The 21,062-nt window shown below is 46.0% G+C and overlaps 1 protein-coding gene across 1 annotated transcript in view; it reads right to left on the bottom strand.

The window, feature by feature from the left end:
- Nucleotides 1-21,062, bottom strand: part of ULK1 (unc-51 like autophagy activating kinase 1) — a 74,288-nt gene that overhangs the window by 22,614 nt on the left and 30,612 nt on the right. Inside the window, exons 9-15 of the mRNA XM_057376584.1 lie at nucleotides 16,917-16,975; nucleotides 13,211-13,293; nucleotides 10,462-10,512; nucleotides 4,155-4,243; nucleotides 1,956-2,121; nucleotides 677-737; nucleotides 269-358 (exon numbers count right to left, since the gene is read on the bottom strand). Coding sequence (XP_057232567.1) covers nucleotides 269-358; nucleotides 677-737; nucleotides 1,956-2,121; nucleotides 4,155-4,243; nucleotides 10,462-10,512; nucleotides 13,211-13,293; nucleotides 16,917-16,975 — 599 coding nt within the window. The remainder of the gene's footprint in view (nucleotides 1-268; nucleotides 359-676; nucleotides 738-1,955; nucleotides 2,122-4,154; nucleotides 4,244-10,461; nucleotides 10,513-13,210; nucleotides 13,294-16,916; nucleotides 16,976-21,062) is intronic.

Raw genomic sequence — 21,062 nt, 5'->3', positions numbered from 1 at the left:
AATCCCTGCCCCTCAGCGAACAGAGTTAATCCCTGCTTTCTCTCCTAGCCCCTTCTGAGAGCCAGAAGAGGGAGAGACAAGCTCAGCAKCTGGGACTGATCAGTACCCAAGGCTGGGGAGTTCCTCCTGGGTGTTTCTTGCTACCCTTTAATTAAGAGAGATCTGGATCTTGACCAGCACAACAGAAGCAGTAAATTCCCTCCTGGAACTCAATGGGTGTTCAATTATTCAGTGTTGCACAGTCACCACTGAACGGATTTTTTCTTACCCAGATGGGCTTGGAGAACTGCTGTAGGGGGGTGATGGAGATGGTGTCCTTCCCTGGCTTTCCAAGCCKGCTGAAGTCACCAGGGAACTCCTGAGGAAAACAGAAAGAACCCAGCAGTCAGAGCCTGGGAACCAACCCTATTTCCATCCTAAAGAACAGCAACAGAGCTGTGTGTGCCCAGCASCTCAGCTGTGGGAGCTCTGGGGACTGTCATACTGCCCCCATCCCATGCTSATGATGTGAGAACAAACTGAAAATGGTCAGAACCATGTGAACCAGGTGACAGTTATCCCTGAAAAAAGGGCAAACTCCGGAACATCTTCCCTCCCATCCACCAGAACCCCACATCCCAAACACCCAGCAGGCTCTGGTTGAACTGGACAATTTCAGTTGTCTTGGTGGTCTTACCCACTGTACATCAGGCTGTCTTGGATTGCTTTCCCTCCTGCAGCCTCGGCAGTTAATTCACCTGAGGGACAAGGAAGTGCAGAGAYAGATTAATTCAAGATAATTTGCTTAAAAATCTTTATACATTCATAGCAATTTGGATTATGTGCAGAATTTCCTGCTCCACCAAGCYCTGCTGAGTTGTTCCTGAAGTCAATGTTCTACAAAATACATGTGGGCTGAAGCTGAACCTCATGGTGGATGCTGCTGATCCTTACACCCTGAAGTTTTGGGAAGTTTAGGCTGAAAGCAAGTCCTCTGGGAAGGGTGCCAAAACCTGACAGAATCATTTGGGACAGCAGCTCCMTGTCCACTTGGTGCAAGTCACTAAAGTGGTACATGCTGCTTGTAGGGCTTTGGAACATCCCTGTCCTCCATGGCAAAAATCCAGGGCAGCCAAATGAGCTGGCAGTTACACAACAAACATCTCARCACTGGGAACATGACCAGCACCAGGCAAGTGTGTACTGGTCCCACCAGTGACTCCAGGGAAAAAACAACCAACACTGGGCTCCTCCTCAGCGTAAGGATTGCAGAGATCTTTCAGAGATTCTGGTTTTACCCCTCCAAATTCCTGTTTTAAGTGAACCACAGCATTTATCACTGAGTTCTAACTCAGCAAAGCATCCCACACATGGGCAAGGTTGAACAATGTCCTTCTGGTGGTTAATTAAGGATCTGTACATGGAATACTTAGGCATGTAGCTGAACTGATGCCCAGTATGTACATCTGTATTTTCAAGCAATTCCTATCAAAGTATAAACACATAAAGGTGTTAAAATGAAATTTACAGTGTTTGAAGAGAAAAACAATATATTTTAGTTTTTCTCAGAGATTTTTTTTCAAGTGTAAGATCCAGCCTGCTGGCTGAAATCCCATCTTAGACTGTGATGCTGAGTGAAACTGAAGACAGGATAACACGGCAAAAGCTCCTGCAAAAGAAAGACTTTTCCCTGTGAGCCTATTTATCTTCTTTTCCAGTTGGATTTCCAGGTTCAATCTCTCACTGAGGTCCTCAAGTAATCTTCACTCTCAAATCCTGTCTTTAAAGGTAATTAACAAAATATCCTATGAAACTAGCCAGTGAGCCAGATGTCTCTGCCAGCTTGAGAACAAAACCATTCCTGCTATTTTAGTCAAAACAGACAAGTTTAATCACTCTTTCACTTCCCAATATCTCTTCTTCACATCCACATCCCCCTCTGCTCACAACACCTGCATTTTCAGAAACCACCTTACTTGAGAACTGTGCTGGGACCATGACGAAGTCATCAGTGTCACAGGAGGAATTCTTGCTGCTGCTTTCTGCAGAGTCCTTGGATCCGTGCAGAAAGCCGGGAGAATCCTGGGTAGGAGATGCCAGAGCCTTCTCCTGCAGCTGCTGCTGCATCTCTCCAAGGGACTGCTAATTCAAGGAGAAAACAAACACTGGCCTCAGCACAGCCACTTCATCATTCTGCTGCATCCTTTAAACTGAGCTGTACAAGGCTGCACACAACATTTTGCTGATAAACCAGGGCTGATGGTTTGCCAGAAGCAGCTGTTTCGTTTACTGAAGAGGAACAGCCTTTTATGTCCCTGTCAGAACAGCGAATCTTTTGTTACACAAAACGTATTTCCAGTGTGTCTGATGCTCCACAGATAAGAAAAACTCACTTGAGGTGTGACATCCCTCTGCTGAGCCTTTCTGGATCAACCATGCATTTTCTACCAACTAACTTTAGTACAGCTGGGAACCTGAGAGGAGCTTGCAGAGATACTTTTGGCTGTTCTTTAGGGTTATGTTTTTTCTGTTTTGTTCTTAAACATTGAGCCAGCTGGTCTTTATTTGTGCTTTTGCATGGAGACAGTAAGTGTTCCTGAACTTTCAAGACCACCCTGTTTTGCTGTACTGCTGCTAAGGAGCTAAAGAAAGGCCCAAAAGAGACTAAACTTTCAGCAGATAAACAGCTCACAGCTGTCAGAGGCAGGACAGTCCMTAAAAAGTCCCATTTTCCTGCTCCCTTCAGCTCAATGATGAATAGCCCCACAATCCCCTCRCGCTGCAGACAGATGGAGGAGGCTGGATGGTTTAAGAAAGCTTTAAGGCAGCTGAACTGCCAACAGAGCAGATCACAATCTTTATCCTAATGCATTTCCAGGCTGAGAAAGACTCGGAGCAGCTTTCACTTGGGCCTCATKAAAACCCTGCTCACCCTCCAGAGGCTCCCCTGCAGCACCAGTGGGGACCCCCTCTCGCTGTACATGCTCTACATACAGGCAGAAGGAATTTTTCAGCTGTCAAAGTTGTCTCTTTYCCACCCAATCTGCAAACCCTGCCCTGCAGACGTGGCATTTTTTTGACAGACTGAGCCAGCACACCTCCATGAGCAAAACCTCCAAGGGCAGAGGAGGAGAGGTGCAGTAAATCTCTAACATAGGATCTCCTTCCAGTCTGGCAGTGATTCTGTACCACCCCTGAGCTTCCCAGACCAGCAAAGCTCAGGAGAGTGAGTCTGCTTTTCACACCATCTGTTTATTCCACAAGTCTTATGGTCAGGAGAGCCTCAGCAAACCACCTTCTACTTCAGGCTGCAGGAAGGAAGCTCTCAGGGACACAGGGAACATTCACAGGAGAGCAGACCTGTCCTCTCTGCCCAGCTCACACCATGAGCAACGACACCAACTTCTGCTGGGAAAGCTYTTCCCACACCAAACTGAGACACTTTGACCCAGGGAAACTCAGAGAACAGAGCAAAAAAGCAATCATGCCTGGGAGGAAAATATGCCATCCTTCTCCCTTCCCTTACCCATCACACCACCAGCATTCCTGAGTTCAAAGTCAAAGGCAGCTTTCACCAAGAGCCTTCAAAAACAAGCTCTCAGTTCAGCGACCTGGAGGAATGTCACTTCACTGGTCGCTTAACATCCTGCCCTCCAGAAAAGTTTTCACCATTTTGGGTAACCAGAGAGAAAAACCATCAGTTCAGATCATCTCTCACAAGACCACTGGACTGTGGCAGGTCTGGTGTGAGCAAACAGCTGTGCTCAATGTCCCTCTGTGGTACCTGAACATGCTGGTCAGAAGGATGTGGATAAACTGTCAGGCTGCAGAGACTTTGCTTAAAAACAGAGAACCTGCAGCCAAGGAAGCAGAGCTGTACCCTGAATTAGCAATTGGTTTGGGTTCCAAGGAGCTTTCCATCTCTGCCAAGACAAGCTAGAGTCGTTCATACCAACTCCTTTCATAAATGCTTTTCATCCAACAGGCAATGGCACGCTGAAATATGCCTTGTGGAGAACAAGCCAACCTTCAGGATCCAAACTCTAAACTGGAGAGAGCCCAGCCAGAACTACAGTGTTCAGTGATTTGTACCAGAAGAGACCATAAGCAGAAACCTCATTTCAAAARCAGGGAAACCATCAGCACAAACAGAGCATCCTCTGAGCTGTACTTACAGGAGGTGATGCCAGGTGGGAAGTGGAAGAGCTGCTGGAGGAACTACCGGAGCCAGAACTGGGGTAAGAAGGCATTGGCACGGAAGCAGCTAAAAACAGCAAGAGACAAAACCAAAAGAAGTGGTCAAACCAAGATCAGGCAATAATAAAAACTCTGCTTCATCTTTTCCCATCAGGTTTATCTCATGGACCATCATGTATCTCATGTATCACACRTGGTCAATTAAAGTTATGCTCCCTGCACACTCTCACAGGTCTCAAAACTCCTGAACAAGCTCAGATGTCCACTCAGCAGCTGACCAACTCATGCAGCAAGGTGATTTCTGCCCTAAAGAGTCTCTAAAGCATCTCTGCAAATGCAGGGAAAGAGAAACAGAAAAGTGAACTGAGTTGCTCATCTCTGGGGCAGAAGTCAGGAGCAGACCATACCCTGACAGATTCTTCTTCATGAGCCCTCGTGGCTTGGCACACACACAGCAAACACTGGGAGCTCTGTGCCAAGTTAAACAAATGCCTCCYCAAGGTCTGTGTGTTTGCTGTCCAAACAGCCACTCGGGCATCCCAGGCCACACGATCCTAGAAAAATCCCGAAACCCAACAAAAAACCCTCAGAGGGGTTTCCTCAWGGAAATCAGTGCATTGATTCCTATAGCTCAACTTGGTCACTTCTGCAAGTTAAACAGGTTTTGGTCATTTAATATCTTTGTACAGGAATTTTTATTTTAGTATCTTTGTACAGGCCATTCCTGGGTCCCTTCCTTTTATRTTTTATTGCTCAGTATAGGAACTGCCAATTTTATTCACTTCATTGTTGCACTGGCCTTTGTAACCCTCACAGAGGCCCAAAGTCTACAYTGAAAGGTCTGGTTAGCACTGACCTCCAGGCAGAAAAGATGATTAAGGCATCACAGGARAAAAGAATATTTAACTCCAATGACTTATGCAAGTGAGGCTCAGTAAATAACAGAAGAGCTCAGCTCAGCCAAGCAGGGAGACAGTCAAAGGTAACAATGGCTCTTCAAAGGACTTTGAAGTAGTTAGTGGTTCAAATTCCCCAGTCCACCTGCACAAGACTGAACCGCACAGAAGAGCCCAAAATCCCCACTTCAAGGCAGCCTAAAGTCAGATTTTACACTGGAACCATTTTGGTATTTGAATGACTTAAGATAGAGATCAGAGACAATGCTTAAGTGAGGAGAGGAACACTTTGCTGCTCTTCCATTATGCTGGCAGAGAATTAGCACCTTGTATCAAATTTCTACTTTTACAGTACCCGTGCTAATGACTCCATCCTCAATACAAGGGAGATTAATAACATCTAGAAGAACAATGCTTCTGTGTGAAGTAAAATGACCTCTGTCATTAATCCCATTAGATACTACAAAGCACTTAGTCTATTCCACAGGCGAGAAAAATAAAAGTTCATCTCTCTGCAATTAACTGTTGAAACAGCGCTCTAATGATAAAAGAATGGGAAAATATGCCTTTTGATAAAAGGCTTTAGGAAGTCTTTCCATGCAGCCTATCAAAAAAGGTTAAAGGATGAGTGGACCAGAGTCTCTCATCAYAAAGAGAACAATCACTGAGACACTGAACTCCTCAGTTTGAGAGATGTAACAAGATCCAATAACAGGGAGAAGCCAAAGCAGTGTAGACTTAAAATACATATTTTAATGCAAGTAATTGATCACTTTAACCAGGGTCACAGTGATCTCCTCCAGCCTCTGGCAACATTAACAAGTAGGAATCACAGCTGGGGGGGCTGGACACATTTTTTGGCTTCTACATCTGTTCTAGACCAGATTTAGTGCCCTCAATGGGCTGTGCTGTTGTAACCCCCTGCCCTGGCATGGGTACAGCAGCAGGGATGGAGGAATCCTGAGCATGGGTATTCTGGGAGGTCGGGCAGGGGTTTGGCATGGACAGCCACTCTGTCCACAGCCAGCACAGCTGCTTCCCACTCCCCAAGCTCAGGGAACACACACAGAGGCCTGGGGATTTGCCTGAAAATTTGCAGAGCTCTGTCCTCCTTCTACTGCACTGCTCTGATCTCCACAGTGCTCCCCAGAGTCTGCAGAGCAATCCCTAGGACCTTCCCTGTAGATTGAATGCTACAAAATAGGAAAAAAAAGGTCTCCCCCTATTTATGCTGCCAGCTGCTACAGAACAATTCCCCTGTGTACAGACAGACCTTCCTGTCATGGAAARGTGTTTCTAAGAAAAGGTGAGTGAATTCTCTACTGTATCCACACATGCCTGCTGCAAGGCTKGCATCACCGTTCATTTTTCCTGGAATTAGTATTTTTGTTAGAGTCATTCCAGTTCTCTCACAAGGTCCCCTCCAGTCTATTTTGGTTCTGTGATTATTGATTTAAACCTGGCTGGAATTGAGACTTTTCTATTTTTGACTATTTGCCTCAGACAGCTTTTCATTAATCAGGGGGGAAGACAAGCTGGCAGACTTTGCCATTATGATCTGAAACTCAAACTCAGCTGCACGAAGCACTCCTTTAGATACAGCCTCTATTAATCACTGTTCTTATTTAAATCCCTTTGAACTCCCCMAATTCACACTGCAACGCTGTGAGCTCCAACTCAGAAGGTCCTGACACTCCAAAAAGACTTTGAAGCATGTAGAACCATGAGTTTTAGCTCTGACAAACCCTTTCTGACCTCCACAACCCCGTTGGAGCATTTTTTAATGTCAGCCATGCAAGCCAGCTTGAAAGCAAGACGCCTGCTTCCATCTCCTCCACACACCCAGGCACTCCCAGTTCAAAATTAAAAAGGGTRCAAGCACTTGGCTCATCATGCTTGCAGTTGAGTCTGAATGTGGGGAATGTTAACATGAACTGYAGGCCCCCACCCAAATCCAGAAATTGCTGGATTGTAATTGTAATGTAAATAAGTCTGTTCTCATAATTGTCCTCTCCAGCTTGCTCCAGCAACAGAACAGTCATCCTGTACATTGTGTAACCAATGCCAACTGGTTTCAAAATGGGAGAGCTGGGGGCCATAAAGGCAAGCCTGTGCTCCAGCTGTGTGGATCCTGATAGTGGATCCCACACATGCAAAAATAACTTCAGACACATCATCCTATCAGGGGCTCAGTAGTCCTAAAAATATCCAAACCTCAAGTTTTATGGAAAAGCTTCATTTGGAATCTGAGTTCTACATACACTGGAGAGATGCACTTTTCTGATTATCTGGATTCAATTAAAACCACTCATCAAAAAGTTCTTTAATTGCAATCTCTGACACGGCAGTAAAGTTTGAGTGCAAACTCTGAAAGGACTTGCCCAAATAAGCTTCTTCTCAGAGTTTAAAAGCCTGCAGCATTAAAATGTTTTACATGCAGAAAGTCACAGGGATTTTTTGCTAGTTTTCACCTGAGTATTTTATGCACAGTAAGATTTATGAAGATGGCAACAGTCAAGCTAARCCTGGAGAGTATTTCAGACACTGARCCACCCGTGCACTTGTGAACCATAACCCTCACCTTTCATGCTCTCTTAACTCAGAGTCAAGGAGGCAGCAGCTTCCCATTCATTAAAGAGAGGAGCAGAAAAACCTCCAAAATATTCTGCAGGGGTACCAATTACAATRTGTTTACTGAGAGGAGACTTGCACAAGCATCTAATTAGGCCTTCTCCTGTGTAATTACTGTAACACACGGCCCCATACCATATGCTGATCAGACCAGGCTACAGACAGACGACAGTCTGACTAGACATGGCATTTTAAAGACTTTTATTAATAAACTTTGACACGTCTAAAGTACATGCTTAGTCACAGGTACAAAGCCCACAATAGAAAATAAATTATAAATAAACAAACAKAAGAAAAATAAAGTACACATCTTAGTTAAAAGTCCAAGGGACCTGAACCCGCTCTCCAGGCTGAAGCCTGGGGAAAGCAGAGCTCTGTGGTACACAAATTCCTGCTCCACTAAAGGAGGGACATGAGAACAGCCATCCCTTGAAATAGGAGCAAAGAAGAGGTTCTTGTCAGAAAGATTACTGAAAGATTTCTGAAAGAAATGTTGATTTTGTTGCAGCACCTCAAGGAACATGCAAATGTATTTCAACAAGGGGGATGCCTTAGCAGCTTCAAAATAATCCACTTGGAGAATTATCTACATCTGAGGATTCACCAAGTATTCCAAAATGATGTTATTAAAAAAAAAACTCAGATGTGAATGGCTTAGYGGTAGCCAAACATCAGCTCTCAAGGAGAGCAAGACAAGGCACAGTGTTCCTGCCCCAGCTCTCCACTGCAGGCTGAGGGCTCTAATTCACAACCATCATGGTTCAGAGGCAGTTCTTCTCTCTGGTATTTCCTACACTCGTGATGCTGAGATGAAGAAGCACATTTGAGGTTTTGGACTCCCCCTAGCTCTGCAGTCAGGGGTGCCATCCCSTGAGACCTGCAGCCTTGCCAAGACACTTCAGCTGTCAAGGTTCAAGCCCACTGCCACGCTGGGCAGCATTCCAGGCATCTCAGGCGAGTTTTTCCTGTGGAGATCACCATAACCTGACCTTTGCTGACACACTGGMTCTTCTCTCTCCCATCCAGAAATCAAAAGGGATTTTTTTGGGCAGCCTTTCTCCTCCAGGCTCTTCACCACAYKCCCCAGAGGCTCTAATCCATCACAYGAGGTAGCAGCAGAGCTCACAGCAGACCACAAGAACTCTCTCCTCCACCAGCAGAACTCTGTGCACCACAGCTTGAGCATCTCCAGCAATGGGGAGGTACTTCTCTACTTCTCCAACATCTTCAAAACCAGAAGCAGTCTCTCCTGCCTGGAGAGGACTCCAGGCTGTGGACATATGTCCGGAGATGAGGMTCAGCAGGGCGGCAGAGAGGTCTGGAGTTTGCACAGGCTTTACCTGCCTGCAAAAGTGTTTTTTTTCTTGGTCCTTGACCCCACACCATTAACCTTGGTGCAGCTGGGGGCAAAGGCTGAGTCTCCTGCTCATCATGGCACCTCTGGTTCCTGCACAGCAGATGGGCACCAGTTGGAAACTGGGGCCAGGTCAGGAGAACCCTCTCCCATTTTTGTGGGGTTTTCTGCTCTCCTGGCCAGTGAAGCAGCGGGATGGCTGGAGGCAGGAGACGAGTTGGTGGGCACACAAGAACATCCTGAGAGGGAGATCTTCTGCCCACTGGGGGATCAGACTCCAAAGGGCTTTTCCTACATGGCTGCAGGACAGCAGGAGCCGGGAGCTGGGCTGGTTTAGGAGCAGCCCTGTGCAGGAAGAATCCTTTCCTGCCCCGTGTTSCAGGGCTGGCCCCACATCCCGCTGGCACAGGTGGGTTTAGGGCCCTGGCAGCTTTGAAAGCTCCCCTAAACCAGAAGCGTCTTTTCTTGCCCACAGGACGATCACCTGAGTGCACAGGTAAAAACTCATCAGGGACAACTCAGGAGTTCCACTCCAGCAGTGGGAAAGCAAGAGAGTGTCAGAAGAGGTGTGGATATTTGTCCAAGAGGGAAACTGTATTTGTGCTGGACATGTTTCCTCCAAGACCTTGAACTGGGAACCCCAAATTAGCCACTGATGAAGATTCTTGGGGCTATCATTTACTCAAGAGATGAAAGGTCCAGGAGAATCCCTCCAGAGAAGACAAYCACACACAATTCCACTAACACAAATCTCCTGGCTAAGGGACTATGATGCCCCATGCACTAGAAGCAATTCTGATCTGTTTTCCACTGAAAACAAACCTGTGAACCATACTAAGTGTGACTGCAACTTTCTCAAAGTTTTGAATCACAAGGAAGAAGATTTTCAATGGAAATCTTTGTTTTGGTCAGCTCTCACAGAGTGGCAAACGTAACCCTCCTAAAACAAGATTCACCGAGAACTTTCAGGCAAATGATGAAACAAGATTTGGTAACCAAAGCCCTTTTGCACASCCAACCTGGCAAGCAGGGCCAAAAGTGCTCAGTGTGCACCATTCACTACCCTGAATGGTCCTACAGATAAGGATGAAAAGCAAGACCATGATGAATAATCCTGTGTACCTGCAAGCAYCCCACTGGCCAAGCACTTCACACAAAGCAGCTGAATACATCCCARAACATTTGCTTCTACTTTAGGTTTCTATGCATCCCCTTTGAAGATAATTCAGTAAAATTAAATACAGTTTGATGGGAAAATCTGGACATGACACAGGAACAAACAATGGATCCCAGCCTAAATAACTAAAGAAACATAAAGCAGTATTTTTCTTTCATTCTGAACTAGCAGCAAAGGAAGTCAGGCCACAGTTCAAAAAGAGTTGTAATCAAAAATGCAGTACTYACATTTTTTCATAGAGGCACTTGCATCCAAGAACGGGTGATGGAAAAATTCATCTGAAAACAAATCAAGAACAAAGACTCAATGAAAGAAAATGATGGTAAGAAGTTTACAAAGCAGCTAAAGAATAGGAAGTTAGTGTTATACAGTGATTTTTCCATGCAACCATGGAAGCTGACTGTGTTTGCATACAGAAGTGGTCAAGTTGGAGACTGGATGCAGAACTGCTCATGAAAAGTGGATGGGAAATTAATTGGATTCCTGGCTGATCAGRATGGCAGCCCACCCTAACTGTGGGGACCCAGGGGAGCTGTATTTATTCATCCCACAGAAGAGGAATGAAGGACAGAAACACTTCCACTGAGTGATCTTCCATGACACACAGACCCAAACCCATCATGTGCTGAGGGCAGAAATGCATTTTTAATGGGCCACCCCAACACCACAGCCCACAACTCCCTCCCTTTAACATCAAACACAACTGCTGCTTCCTCCTATCATTATGGGAATTCATTCTGCAGATCCAGGCCAAGAAAAGCTTCTGTCCTGGCTTGCTGAACACTCTCTACATGTTTGCCTGTCCTCACAAGTAGCCTCTTCTCCCGACTCCTTCATCTCTGATTCACTGCAGCTCTSTGCCAGAGCCCTCTCCTATCACCATCAGCAACTCAGCCTTTTGGGAGTGTTGGATCAACACTGATTACTGAGTTTCATCTTCTTTCCCAGAATGGATTTCCTGTTGCAACACCCAAGGTTTACAAACTTCTTCTTCAGTAAACAGCTCCTCTTTGGTGACTGAGCTTTCCAGAAAGTAGTAACTGGGTTTTTTGCTTGTCTGCTTTTTAACCTTAAACAATCCCTGTTTCCCCAGCCCCTCCTTGCCACTGCCATGCCAGGGTTCTGCAGACAGAGTGCAGTGGTCTGGAGCTCAGCCCAAGACAAAGAATGGAAATATTTGGCAGGGGAAGTTGGCATCTCACAGATGAGATCTGCTGGGGATGGAGAACATCCCCATCCTGTGGGAGCTGCTCAGCTGCTGGGGTTTCCTGCTTCTTTTTCAGCCTGCTGCACTAGAGGAGGGTACTATYCCTCAGCCAAGCTGACTCAACTGAGGGGGTGGAAATGATGATTTCTTTCACTTTTCCCCCTCCCCGCTCCAGACTGCTTATTAACTATGCTTGCAAAGCAAAATTTAAGCAACCCAACTTGTAATCATCAGCAGGAAACKTGCAACTTGAAACCACGCTGGTTTTCCTCTAGATAATCTTGAGATTGTGAAGAGCATCAGCTCCTGGCAGAACAGCTGGGACACAAAGAGGAGASGGGACATGCCAATGTATTGATAAATACTTGATTAAGGGCAGAAATAATCTCAATACAGCAAGATGTGCTGTAAGTGTTGTCCTGAGTGACATCATCTACTGCYTCAAATTCCAAGTGTTAGACATGGACTCATGCAGTCTACTCCCAAGAGGTATAAAAACACCTTACGTGGGCTAAAAGGGTTTGCCAGACAATTTCTGACAGTGGGGAATCGAGAACCTCAAAGATCCCTTCTTTTGAAATGCACAGCAGCATGATAGAAGAGGCAGAGATCCACAGCCCAGGTAAAAGATCTGCAGGGAATAACCCTGCCAGGTGATTCTGTGCAAGTCAGTCTGTCAGGAGCTTCCACAGCTCCCTTTTCAAAAAGGCTCATTCTCTCACTTCTCTACCCCAATAACCAGCTTTTGCATTCATCACTGGATAACTATGATCAACCTCAGTTAATCCACAGTTCCTCACCCASCTGACCATCCCCAGAAAGGCTTTCCTGGTATCTCTAATCCAAAAGAATAACAGAGRGTGCAAAACAATTCCTCTTCATCAGCTAGCATGTGCTGCCCAACAGGAAACAACCCACCTGAGCACATGAGGAAACAAAAACCCAACAGAAAACCAACCCTCAAACCCCAGAAATATCAAACTATTTTACCCCAAGTCTGACTAAAAAGCAACATCCTGAACACACACAGGATGTGTTTGCTTTTAGATGACCTGGTCCTTTCAGAGACTCAAGGAAAGGCTCCACCTCTGCCTGCTTTCCTCTAGGGCATGGCTTTCCTAGGAAGTTCTTCAGACTTTTGAGGTCAGCTAAAACACAAATGTAAGATGCTGCCAAGTCAGAACCACCAGGCTCACAATGATCGATCTCAGTTTAGATGGAATTTAGACAAAAAAGGAAATCCTCATKACAGCCAAGCCAGGACACTGAAACAAAGGTTTGGAGACTGCCAGCTTGAGCCCTGAGAAGGACCAAGGCTTCCTTCCACAGAAATTGGAGAAGGAGGGAAGGGTCTGCAAGCCCTTCATTTTGGCTCAGATTATCACAAAGACCTTGAAAAACAGAGGGCAGTGACTGGACTGTTCAGTAAATGGGTGCAGCCTGCAGCTGTGACAGAAAAAACACAGATGAACAAGACACACTTAACCACAGTTCAGAGATCATGAAAGCAGAAGCCAGGACAGAGAATGCAAGTAACAAACAGATGCTGAAAGTGTGCCAAGTCYCCTTGGTTTACAAAATTGTACTGAAATCAGCACTGACCTTTCCAGCACATAAACTAAAACCCCCAAGATAATGCAACCCTCCAGGCACAGGTGAAATCCAGGTGTCTGGATGCTTCTGCTAGCACCAGCCAAAAATAAAGAGGCCTGTGCAGTGCCAGAAAACACAGAGCCAGGCAGCAGAACCAGTGTGGAAGGAGATCTTACCAAAATCCATGCGGTCCTTGTGGTTACGCTGCAGAAGGCCCAGCAGGAGCTGCCTCAGGTGGCTTGATGTCTCCCTGGGGATGCTAGGATTGAAAACAAAAGCAAAATAAGAGAGATTTGCAGTCTACTTAAACTGCTTTTACATATTCAGGAAGGCAACTGGCACATGCAAACTCACTCCATGCCTGCTGGGCCAGCAACACCAGCAGCTCACTGGAGGGAGGCTGATCAGAAATGTCTCTGTTTTGCATCTCTGGCTTTCACTCCCCACTGCCATTGWCCAGGCTACAGCTCATCTTGCTTTAGTGGCCTCTCCCACGAGCACTTACAGATCCTTCCCTTCACAGTGTCATCCCTCTGGTTCTCAGCTAAGCCCATTCCACTTGCAGTATTTCACACATAATAACTAAAACCACTCCTACTTGCTCTAAGGGGAGTAAGATCACCAGAACAAAGCAGTTTCCAAGGGGAAGCTTCCAATTAAGACCCTGGTGGTGAAATGTATCTCCAATTACTACCATTTTATTAAGGCATTTATTTTTTTCAGTGCAGTTGATGTAAGACCAGCAGTAACCTTTATCTGTCTGCTTCCTTGATACACAGCATATATTAACAGAAGGCCACTAAGATGTGAGCAACTGCCACCTGAATAAGCTAAAATTCATGCAGTTATCATCCCCCTTTCCAGCTCAGTTAGGAAGAAAATATTCTYTTCAACAGCCTTTGCAACACCAAAGAGCTGTTAAAGCACCGTGCTCTCCCTCACCCCATAAGCAGATGGGGGAGAGAGGCCAGGGCAGCTCTTCACAACCCCAGTCGATTGAAAAATGCAGGGAATAAATGAATGGATTAAGGCAGGGAAAGCAGAGTTCAGCTCTTGCATAAGTGGGCTCAGCTCTGCTGACTCCCCTCCATCCCCAGAAATGCTGCTGGGGGCTTTGGGCCGGGGCAGAGCTCTCCCAGTGATGTGGGGGTGGCTGCAGCTCCTCTCTGCATTAATTCTGTTTATCGTGGCTCTTCCCAGCACGGCCCCCACGCTCTGCCAGGCTTTCCCCTCTCCCCAYGCTGGGTCAGCTGAGGTAATGACATGTGTGCCCAGCACAGTAATTTTAGCTCWCAGTGGCTCTGCACGTGGCTCTGGCATCACTCAGCGCCCCGAGGCCAARCCCGACCACTGCTGGGAGGAAAAACCCTTCCTCCACCATCTCCACCAACACACCCTGCCACAGACAGGGGAAAAACAGAAGCTAGTCCAAAATTAGTGGGGGAAAAAGGGTGATAACTAGYGCTAGCAGACTGCTGTTCAGTGAAACAAGAGACAGGAGGAGAGGCATGTATTTACAGGTTTCAGCACCACCCAGTTATTTTTCTGTGAAGCCCTAGGCTTTGCCAGAGCAGGAATTTRAACCCAGTGATTCCTAGAACAGAGAATGATGGCAAGCATCCCTCATCCTTGTTTGTGCTGGAGGAGATGCTCTTCCATTCCTGATGCACCTTGTCTGGCTGACACGGGAGGAGGCCACCAGGAGCACAATGGAATAACCCAGGATAACACAGCGAGCAATCTCCTGAAAAATGCAGCAAGGCTGGAGTCCTGCAGTGTTATCATCATCAYTTATTTATCACATCCAAAGAGCTCTCATCCAAAATGAGTCCATTYCCCAGCTATGGCTTTAGGCTCAGTATTGTTATTGTTTTTGTTTTTAAAGCCAAGAAACAAGTAGATCAACTCACRGATTTCAGATGGCACAACACAAACAGGGTGCAGATGAACAGCCTGCTTGTCTCATCTCCCATGGATGAAGCACTGAGCTTTGCTACTCTTCRGTATTATTTTCTAAGGCCATTTTTTAAACATAATCAGCAGCCCTGCCTCCTTGCCCCCATGACCTGGGATGTGCTTTGCCATGCAAACCAGCACAATGAATATTGATTATTCAGATCAGCATTAGTAAAATTGTGAGGCCTTTGGGCTTCTCCTGCCATGGGCTCCCCAGAATGCTCAGAACAGCATTCCTCACCTGTCAGCAGCAGCAGTGCAGGCAGGGACTGCTTCCCCACCCCATTCCTGAGCCAAAACACTTTCCCTGGCCATGGCAGGGAAATGTGTGCCAGCCTGCCTAACCCCAAGGAAAATGAAACCAAACCCTGGCACTGCTGCAGTCTCAGAAGGAGGTCTCTGGAGTAGTTTTGTGTTTCATCCTGTGCTGGCAGGGCTCTCAAGGAGTTTATTCACGTTTACTCAGGAATAGCACAGATTGCAGACCACGTTAAAGAGACAAACTGGTTTTGGAAGGAGGGAATTGACATTTATACAAAGGTCAGTTCAGATCTGACTTCCTCTGTGACCAAAACAATCGGCTTGGATCTGGATTTTGGAGGAATTTGGTAGCTCAAAAGTGCAGATACTTGAAAATGGCAAATGCAGACTGTGTGAAGGACTCAGGGGARGACTAATCCCTACAAGAACAGACATGCTCTCCTCTTACAGCTGAGTTTCATTTCTCCCCTCACCTGYACCATGAGCCAAACAACAGCAGGGCAGTGGGATCAACACAAGGAAACTTATTAGYTGTATGGATTAATTTCTCATTTAGTAAGAGGGACTACCTCAAAGGTGTGCAGCCGTGTTTGGAGCTGTGTAGAAACAACARAAACTCTACTTTCTCCTCACACAGACTGGCTCCAACTATGCAGTGCCATTTTTGTTTTAAATGGTTTCCTTTTGGGTCCTTTACTCCRTCACACCCCTCTGGTTCAAACCAGSTGYCCCARAGTTAATCCTGGTAGAAATTTGTGCCTTCTCCCCATCAAAAAAGGAAGTACTTAAGGGAAATTAACTGCATATCACAAGTCATTGATAAGAGCTCCAGCTTCTTGACAGTTCCTTCCTGTTATCTCTTGGAGTGAAGAGATAACGGGAAAGAAAAATCCATATACAGCAACCCAATGAACTTGCTGCATACATGGCTCTGCCAACTGGAAGCTCATTTTCTGGCTAAAAAGGCCATCCAAACTTTGGATATGTAATCTGGAACTTCAGTCCTGTCTCTGTACTAGGCTGAGGTTTACAGAGCAGGCACGARCTTCTGCTCTAAGCACTCAGAGATGAAAAGGAAAGACCACAGCAACAAAACCAAAATACCCTGACAAATCACAGCACCGAGCAGAGAGGTAACATACACCCTGTTGGGATAAGAGCACTTCTCTTCCCTCTGGAAACTGCAGCAGTGTCCATTTCCAGCGAGGTTATAGTATTTCCCCCTAAGAGCAGGATGGACACAAGCAGTTGCTGCCCTGACACGTGAGAAATGGGAATGTGATCCGCAGTCAGGTATGGCAGGTTCAGGAGAGGCTGCACTTTGGCTGCTCACACAATTCCAGAGTTGCTGTGACTTCTCCCCGAGGCTCTCAGCCTCAGGGGAGCCACRTGAGGAACAGGAGCCCTTGCTGGCTCTTGGAATCACTCACAATCCTGAATTTCTGCAAGGYAGAACATCAGTGCAGAGAGATTTCCCCAGTCCTGGCTATCTGCTGCTGTTGGACTTTCTCTGGGCCACGTCACCGCTGGTTTAAGGAATGGGGAAAGGCAGCTGGCCAAGGATTTTAGTCACCTCCCCAAGTGACAAGCCAGGAGCATGCAAGGACAGGTGTAAACACAGAGTAAACAAGTGCCTACAAACATTGGCACTGGAAAAATGCTTACTTGGGCATCAGCATCTTGTTTTTCTCATAGAAGAGGCGGAGATCCTGCGGGCTGCTGGCCTGTAGGGGAGAAAGAAATCAGYACATGAAGCAGTTGACAATGAAGGAAAGGGATTAGCATTTCTATTTCACAGTAGCTCTGAAGAGCACAGGCACTTTTCAATTGCTGGACCAGCACAGACAATGAGAACCTGCTGCTTGCTTTCAGACTGAACAGCCAGCCCAGTGCCACAGTGAAAATACAGYATTTCAGTTTTGTCCCTGACCTGCTTCTGTCCTGCTCTGCCCTTCYAAGGGCTGAGCTTCACTGCAATGGGCTCTGATGCTCAGGTTTGAGCTGGCCTAACAGCCTTACACAGGAGGCTAAATAATTGTAGACGTGAGGAGCCCCAAATGATGAATGGCAGCTCCTGCTGAGAACATGGATTAATGCTGCAGGGCATTTAGAAAAGGGACAGGGAGCCTGTTGATGGGCAAGGGATCTGTGAAGAGACTAGGAACATGGAGGAACAGCAACTGAATTAGGATTTTCTGCTTTAATTCCAGGAAGCCAGAAGGTCTCAAGCCACAGCTCCTATTTTATTTRTGCAGTAATACACACAACTGCGGGGGATGTTGATGACAAGATTCCAAATTCTGAGAGATGGGATTAGAAAAAAAAAAAAAAAGGTGGGGGCTAGGCACAAGAGGTTTAYAGCTGAGGTTAAAAATAAAATCACCAGCAGAGAAGCTCAGACACGTAAAAATCCCCTAACATAATTTCTCCATTTGTTTGTATGCAATGAGTAATACAGGCCAGTAAATTAACCCCAGTGTCTCAAGCTTTTATGCTTAGGCAAAGTCTCTTTATTAAAGGCAGAGGAGGCTGGCTGGCACGACACAGACATGAAGGCACATAAACAGGGCAGGAAGATCAGAGGGATTCATCTGCAATCAATTATTAGTGCAGCAGAGTGTGTAGGAAAGTGGGAATGAGAAGGCAACAGGCAGCTYCTCCTGATGTTCAGGGCAGGCTCAGAAACCCCTCGAGCCTTCCACCTACTTGTGTTTCTAAATTAGAAGCGTTTAAGGTCAATTAAGATGCTTAAAATGGCAAATCAGACAGGCCAATCTGCAGATGGCCATCAAAATACCGCTAACACAGCACGGCTGGAAAAGCAGCCACAGAAGATGCTGTTTCAACATCACCTACTCCCTCTGGCTGAAGATGAAAATTAACGATAAATGAGAGCTCAGTAAAAAAAACCTCAAGAGAAACCAAAGGGAGAGTCTCAAAAGCTGATAGTATCAACACACTTGTGTAGTATTCATCAGGGCAGGATTTTTTACACAGCCTTACCAACACAAGTTACACAGCTCTCCTTTTGATTTGTACCAATAAATGCYTCTGGATTCCTCAAGGAAGGAAATAAAGACTTCCTGGTTGTGTCTTCTGCACTARTACTCCCTCTGCAATTCACAGACACAGCAGGGACCCAAAGAGAAGGCACAAAAATAATTTCTCCACAAACCACCAAAATGAATGCAGAGCACCTTGCTACACAGATGCCAAACTGCATCATAATTTCCAATTGCTGCCACTCAGTTTGATCCAGGAAAGCTCATTTTTACACCTTCCCCTTTGCAGGTCTTGGAATGTAATTAGATTCATATTTGGCAAATTTTAGGGAGTGAAGCACACACGCTGCACCAAATGGCCTGGCCACATTGGCCAGAGTGATGACAAATATTCCTGACAGACACAATTGCCCAGAGTGATGACAAATATTCCTGACAGACACAGCGTGCAAGGAGAGGCAGAACTCCAGCACGGGGAGGGAAGGGCTCATTCACATCAGAGATACAAGCCTTGGCTGTTTGCTCCGGTCATTTCCTGTTGCAACAGCCCAATTGTTTCACAAATACAATGAAGCTCTGATCTACTTCAAACACTGTTTCATCAGAAATTTTCCTGGCAATAAAGACAGAGGATATTCAAAGCAGCACATACATGAAGCCCAGTTCATCAGAGAGAGTTTCCAAGCACTGCCTTGGACAGRAACAAAATCCTCAATGAAGTTCCACTCTTCTTTGGAGGAATTCAAGAGATGTCCCTGTAGGGATGCTGTTCCTCCACRTTCTGCTGCCTCACTACAAYCCMCAYTTGTTCTGCAAGGACCAGAGCAGGSTCTCAGGCTCCTCCTGCCTGATTTGGGCTGTCCCCAAGAGCCTGTGATTCAAGGCTGGTCTCCAGTACAAGATACCAGGTGAACAGAGTCATTCTAGTGAGTGTCCAGCACAGCCAGCCATGGATCTCCATTAACCTGGTAAAACCAACTGCATCTTCATGTGATTTCATTATTAATTGACTGAGTCACAGTTGGCTCTCAGTAACACATCCACTGCTCTCCTGCTGTTATCACACAATTCATAAAGCACTGGAACCCTCAGCCATTTTGCTCAACTCTCCTTTTAACAGTGCTTCTCTAAGAATCATGGCAAAAAAAAAAGACCCAGAAATGTTTGCAATACAGTAAAAACRTCATTTGAATTCCCTCTTCTAGGAAGCTATGAACTTAACTTGAAATCTACCTTCCAGGCAGATACACCCTGCCCAAGAAAAACACCAGAAAAAAAGCACACTTGAARCATGGAACAACCAGACCATTCAAGGTACACAGAGCCAAATGCCACCAAYGGGACAGCACCCATCTATCAGAACCAGGGATGCAGGATGGCCAGCTCAGCTCTCCCTAACACCAGGAGGCACAGCAGCAGGTCAGTTCACACCCTCAGTCCCCCTCTCATGTCACTGTGGAGCAGCTGCATTTTGGTTTTGTCCACCCTTTCTATATATAGAGGCAATTGGACAAATCCAATCCTGCCACTCTCTTACTTTGTCCTGAGCAGCAGTGGAAATATGTTGAGCCAACAAAGGCATTCAGCAGAACTCTGCCAAATCCCCTTCGGTGCTGGCTGCCTGGAAGTGAACTGCATGTGAAAAGCAGGCAGGGTGGTGTTTCCAAAAGCACTAAGCAGTAGATTTGTCATGTTTGGGCAACGGCTGGATGCAAAAGCTCATCARTCAGACAGAAGAGGGACACAGACATTGATACCTCCCCTGAACAGCCCTGTCTAGTCAACCTCCATAACAGGTGTATGGTATCTGCCCTGTTCTTTGAATCCTTTCCTTGGAGATTTGGAGGCGCAGAAAGGGGATTCAGATATGTTAGAAAGAAAAAATAAATAAGTAAATATAAAAATAAATAAATAAATAAATAAATAATGTTTCTAGTTTAGTAGTTCTAGGGAGAAGCTTGAAAACCTGCTGAAAAGCTTTCTGATATTTTAAGATTCCCACACCTAAGTGGCTGCATTCAGAGGACCTGAAAGCCCAAGGAGCAGAAACATGCAAACAAAAAAACCCCAACCCCTAAACCCTTTTCTTTGGCTGTCCATGGATGTTTTTCTCTCTTTTGCCAACAGCACGATCAGACCCACAAACATGGGTCCAAAAGCCAATGGCTCTTTGACTACAGCAACAAGTCAATGACTGCACCCAGTCTCAGCAGAATAACCCATCAGTGCCAGGAATTCCTGTCCCCATGGACACAGGACACTTCAGAGGAACGGAGCAGCCTGCCTAACAAATAAACCAGGAGTTCAAATTCTTGGCATAAAATCCACCYTTCCCTAGCCTTCCTCAAGGCCCTTTTCACAACACAGCAGTTGCTGTAAGTGATACATAATCCCAGTACTTACGTAGACAGAATTAACTCAGAATTAAAGCAGTGAACTTGGTACACCAGACTTCGAAATTATTTTTTCACCTAACAGCTAGCTGTGATGAGAATGTAAACAGGCAGGTTAACTCTTTCAGAGTTGCCAGAGCAGGYAGAAAAACTTGCATTAATTCTCTCGTCACCTCCCTGCTCCTTGGGTCACTCTCCCACAGACACAGGACACCATGTCCTTAGAAAGCTGGAAGATTCATGCAAAGGCTCAGACAGCAGACAACCAGGTTTCGTGGGGTTTAGCAGGATCTGATGTCCCATTGCCACTGCCAGAGCCAGCTCTGACACAACCTGCACGTGCTCAGTGGGGTGTCTGCTTACCAAGAGCTGCCCAGATTTAAATGGGGTCACACAACAGAAGCCACCAGAAATAT

The sequence above is a fragment of the Malurus melanocephalus genome, unplaced genomic scaffold (genome assembly GCF_030028575.1).
Source record: "Malurus melanocephalus ecotype Western Australia unplaced genomic scaffold, MMel_1.1 scaffold_282, whole genome shotgun sequence".
Taxonomy (NCBI): Eukaryota; Metazoa; Chordata; class Aves; order Passeriformes; family Maluridae; genus Malurus; species Malurus melanocephalus.
The sequence above is the reverse complement of the archived record's forward strand: the minus strand, read 5'-3'. Positions and strand labels throughout refer to the sequence as shown.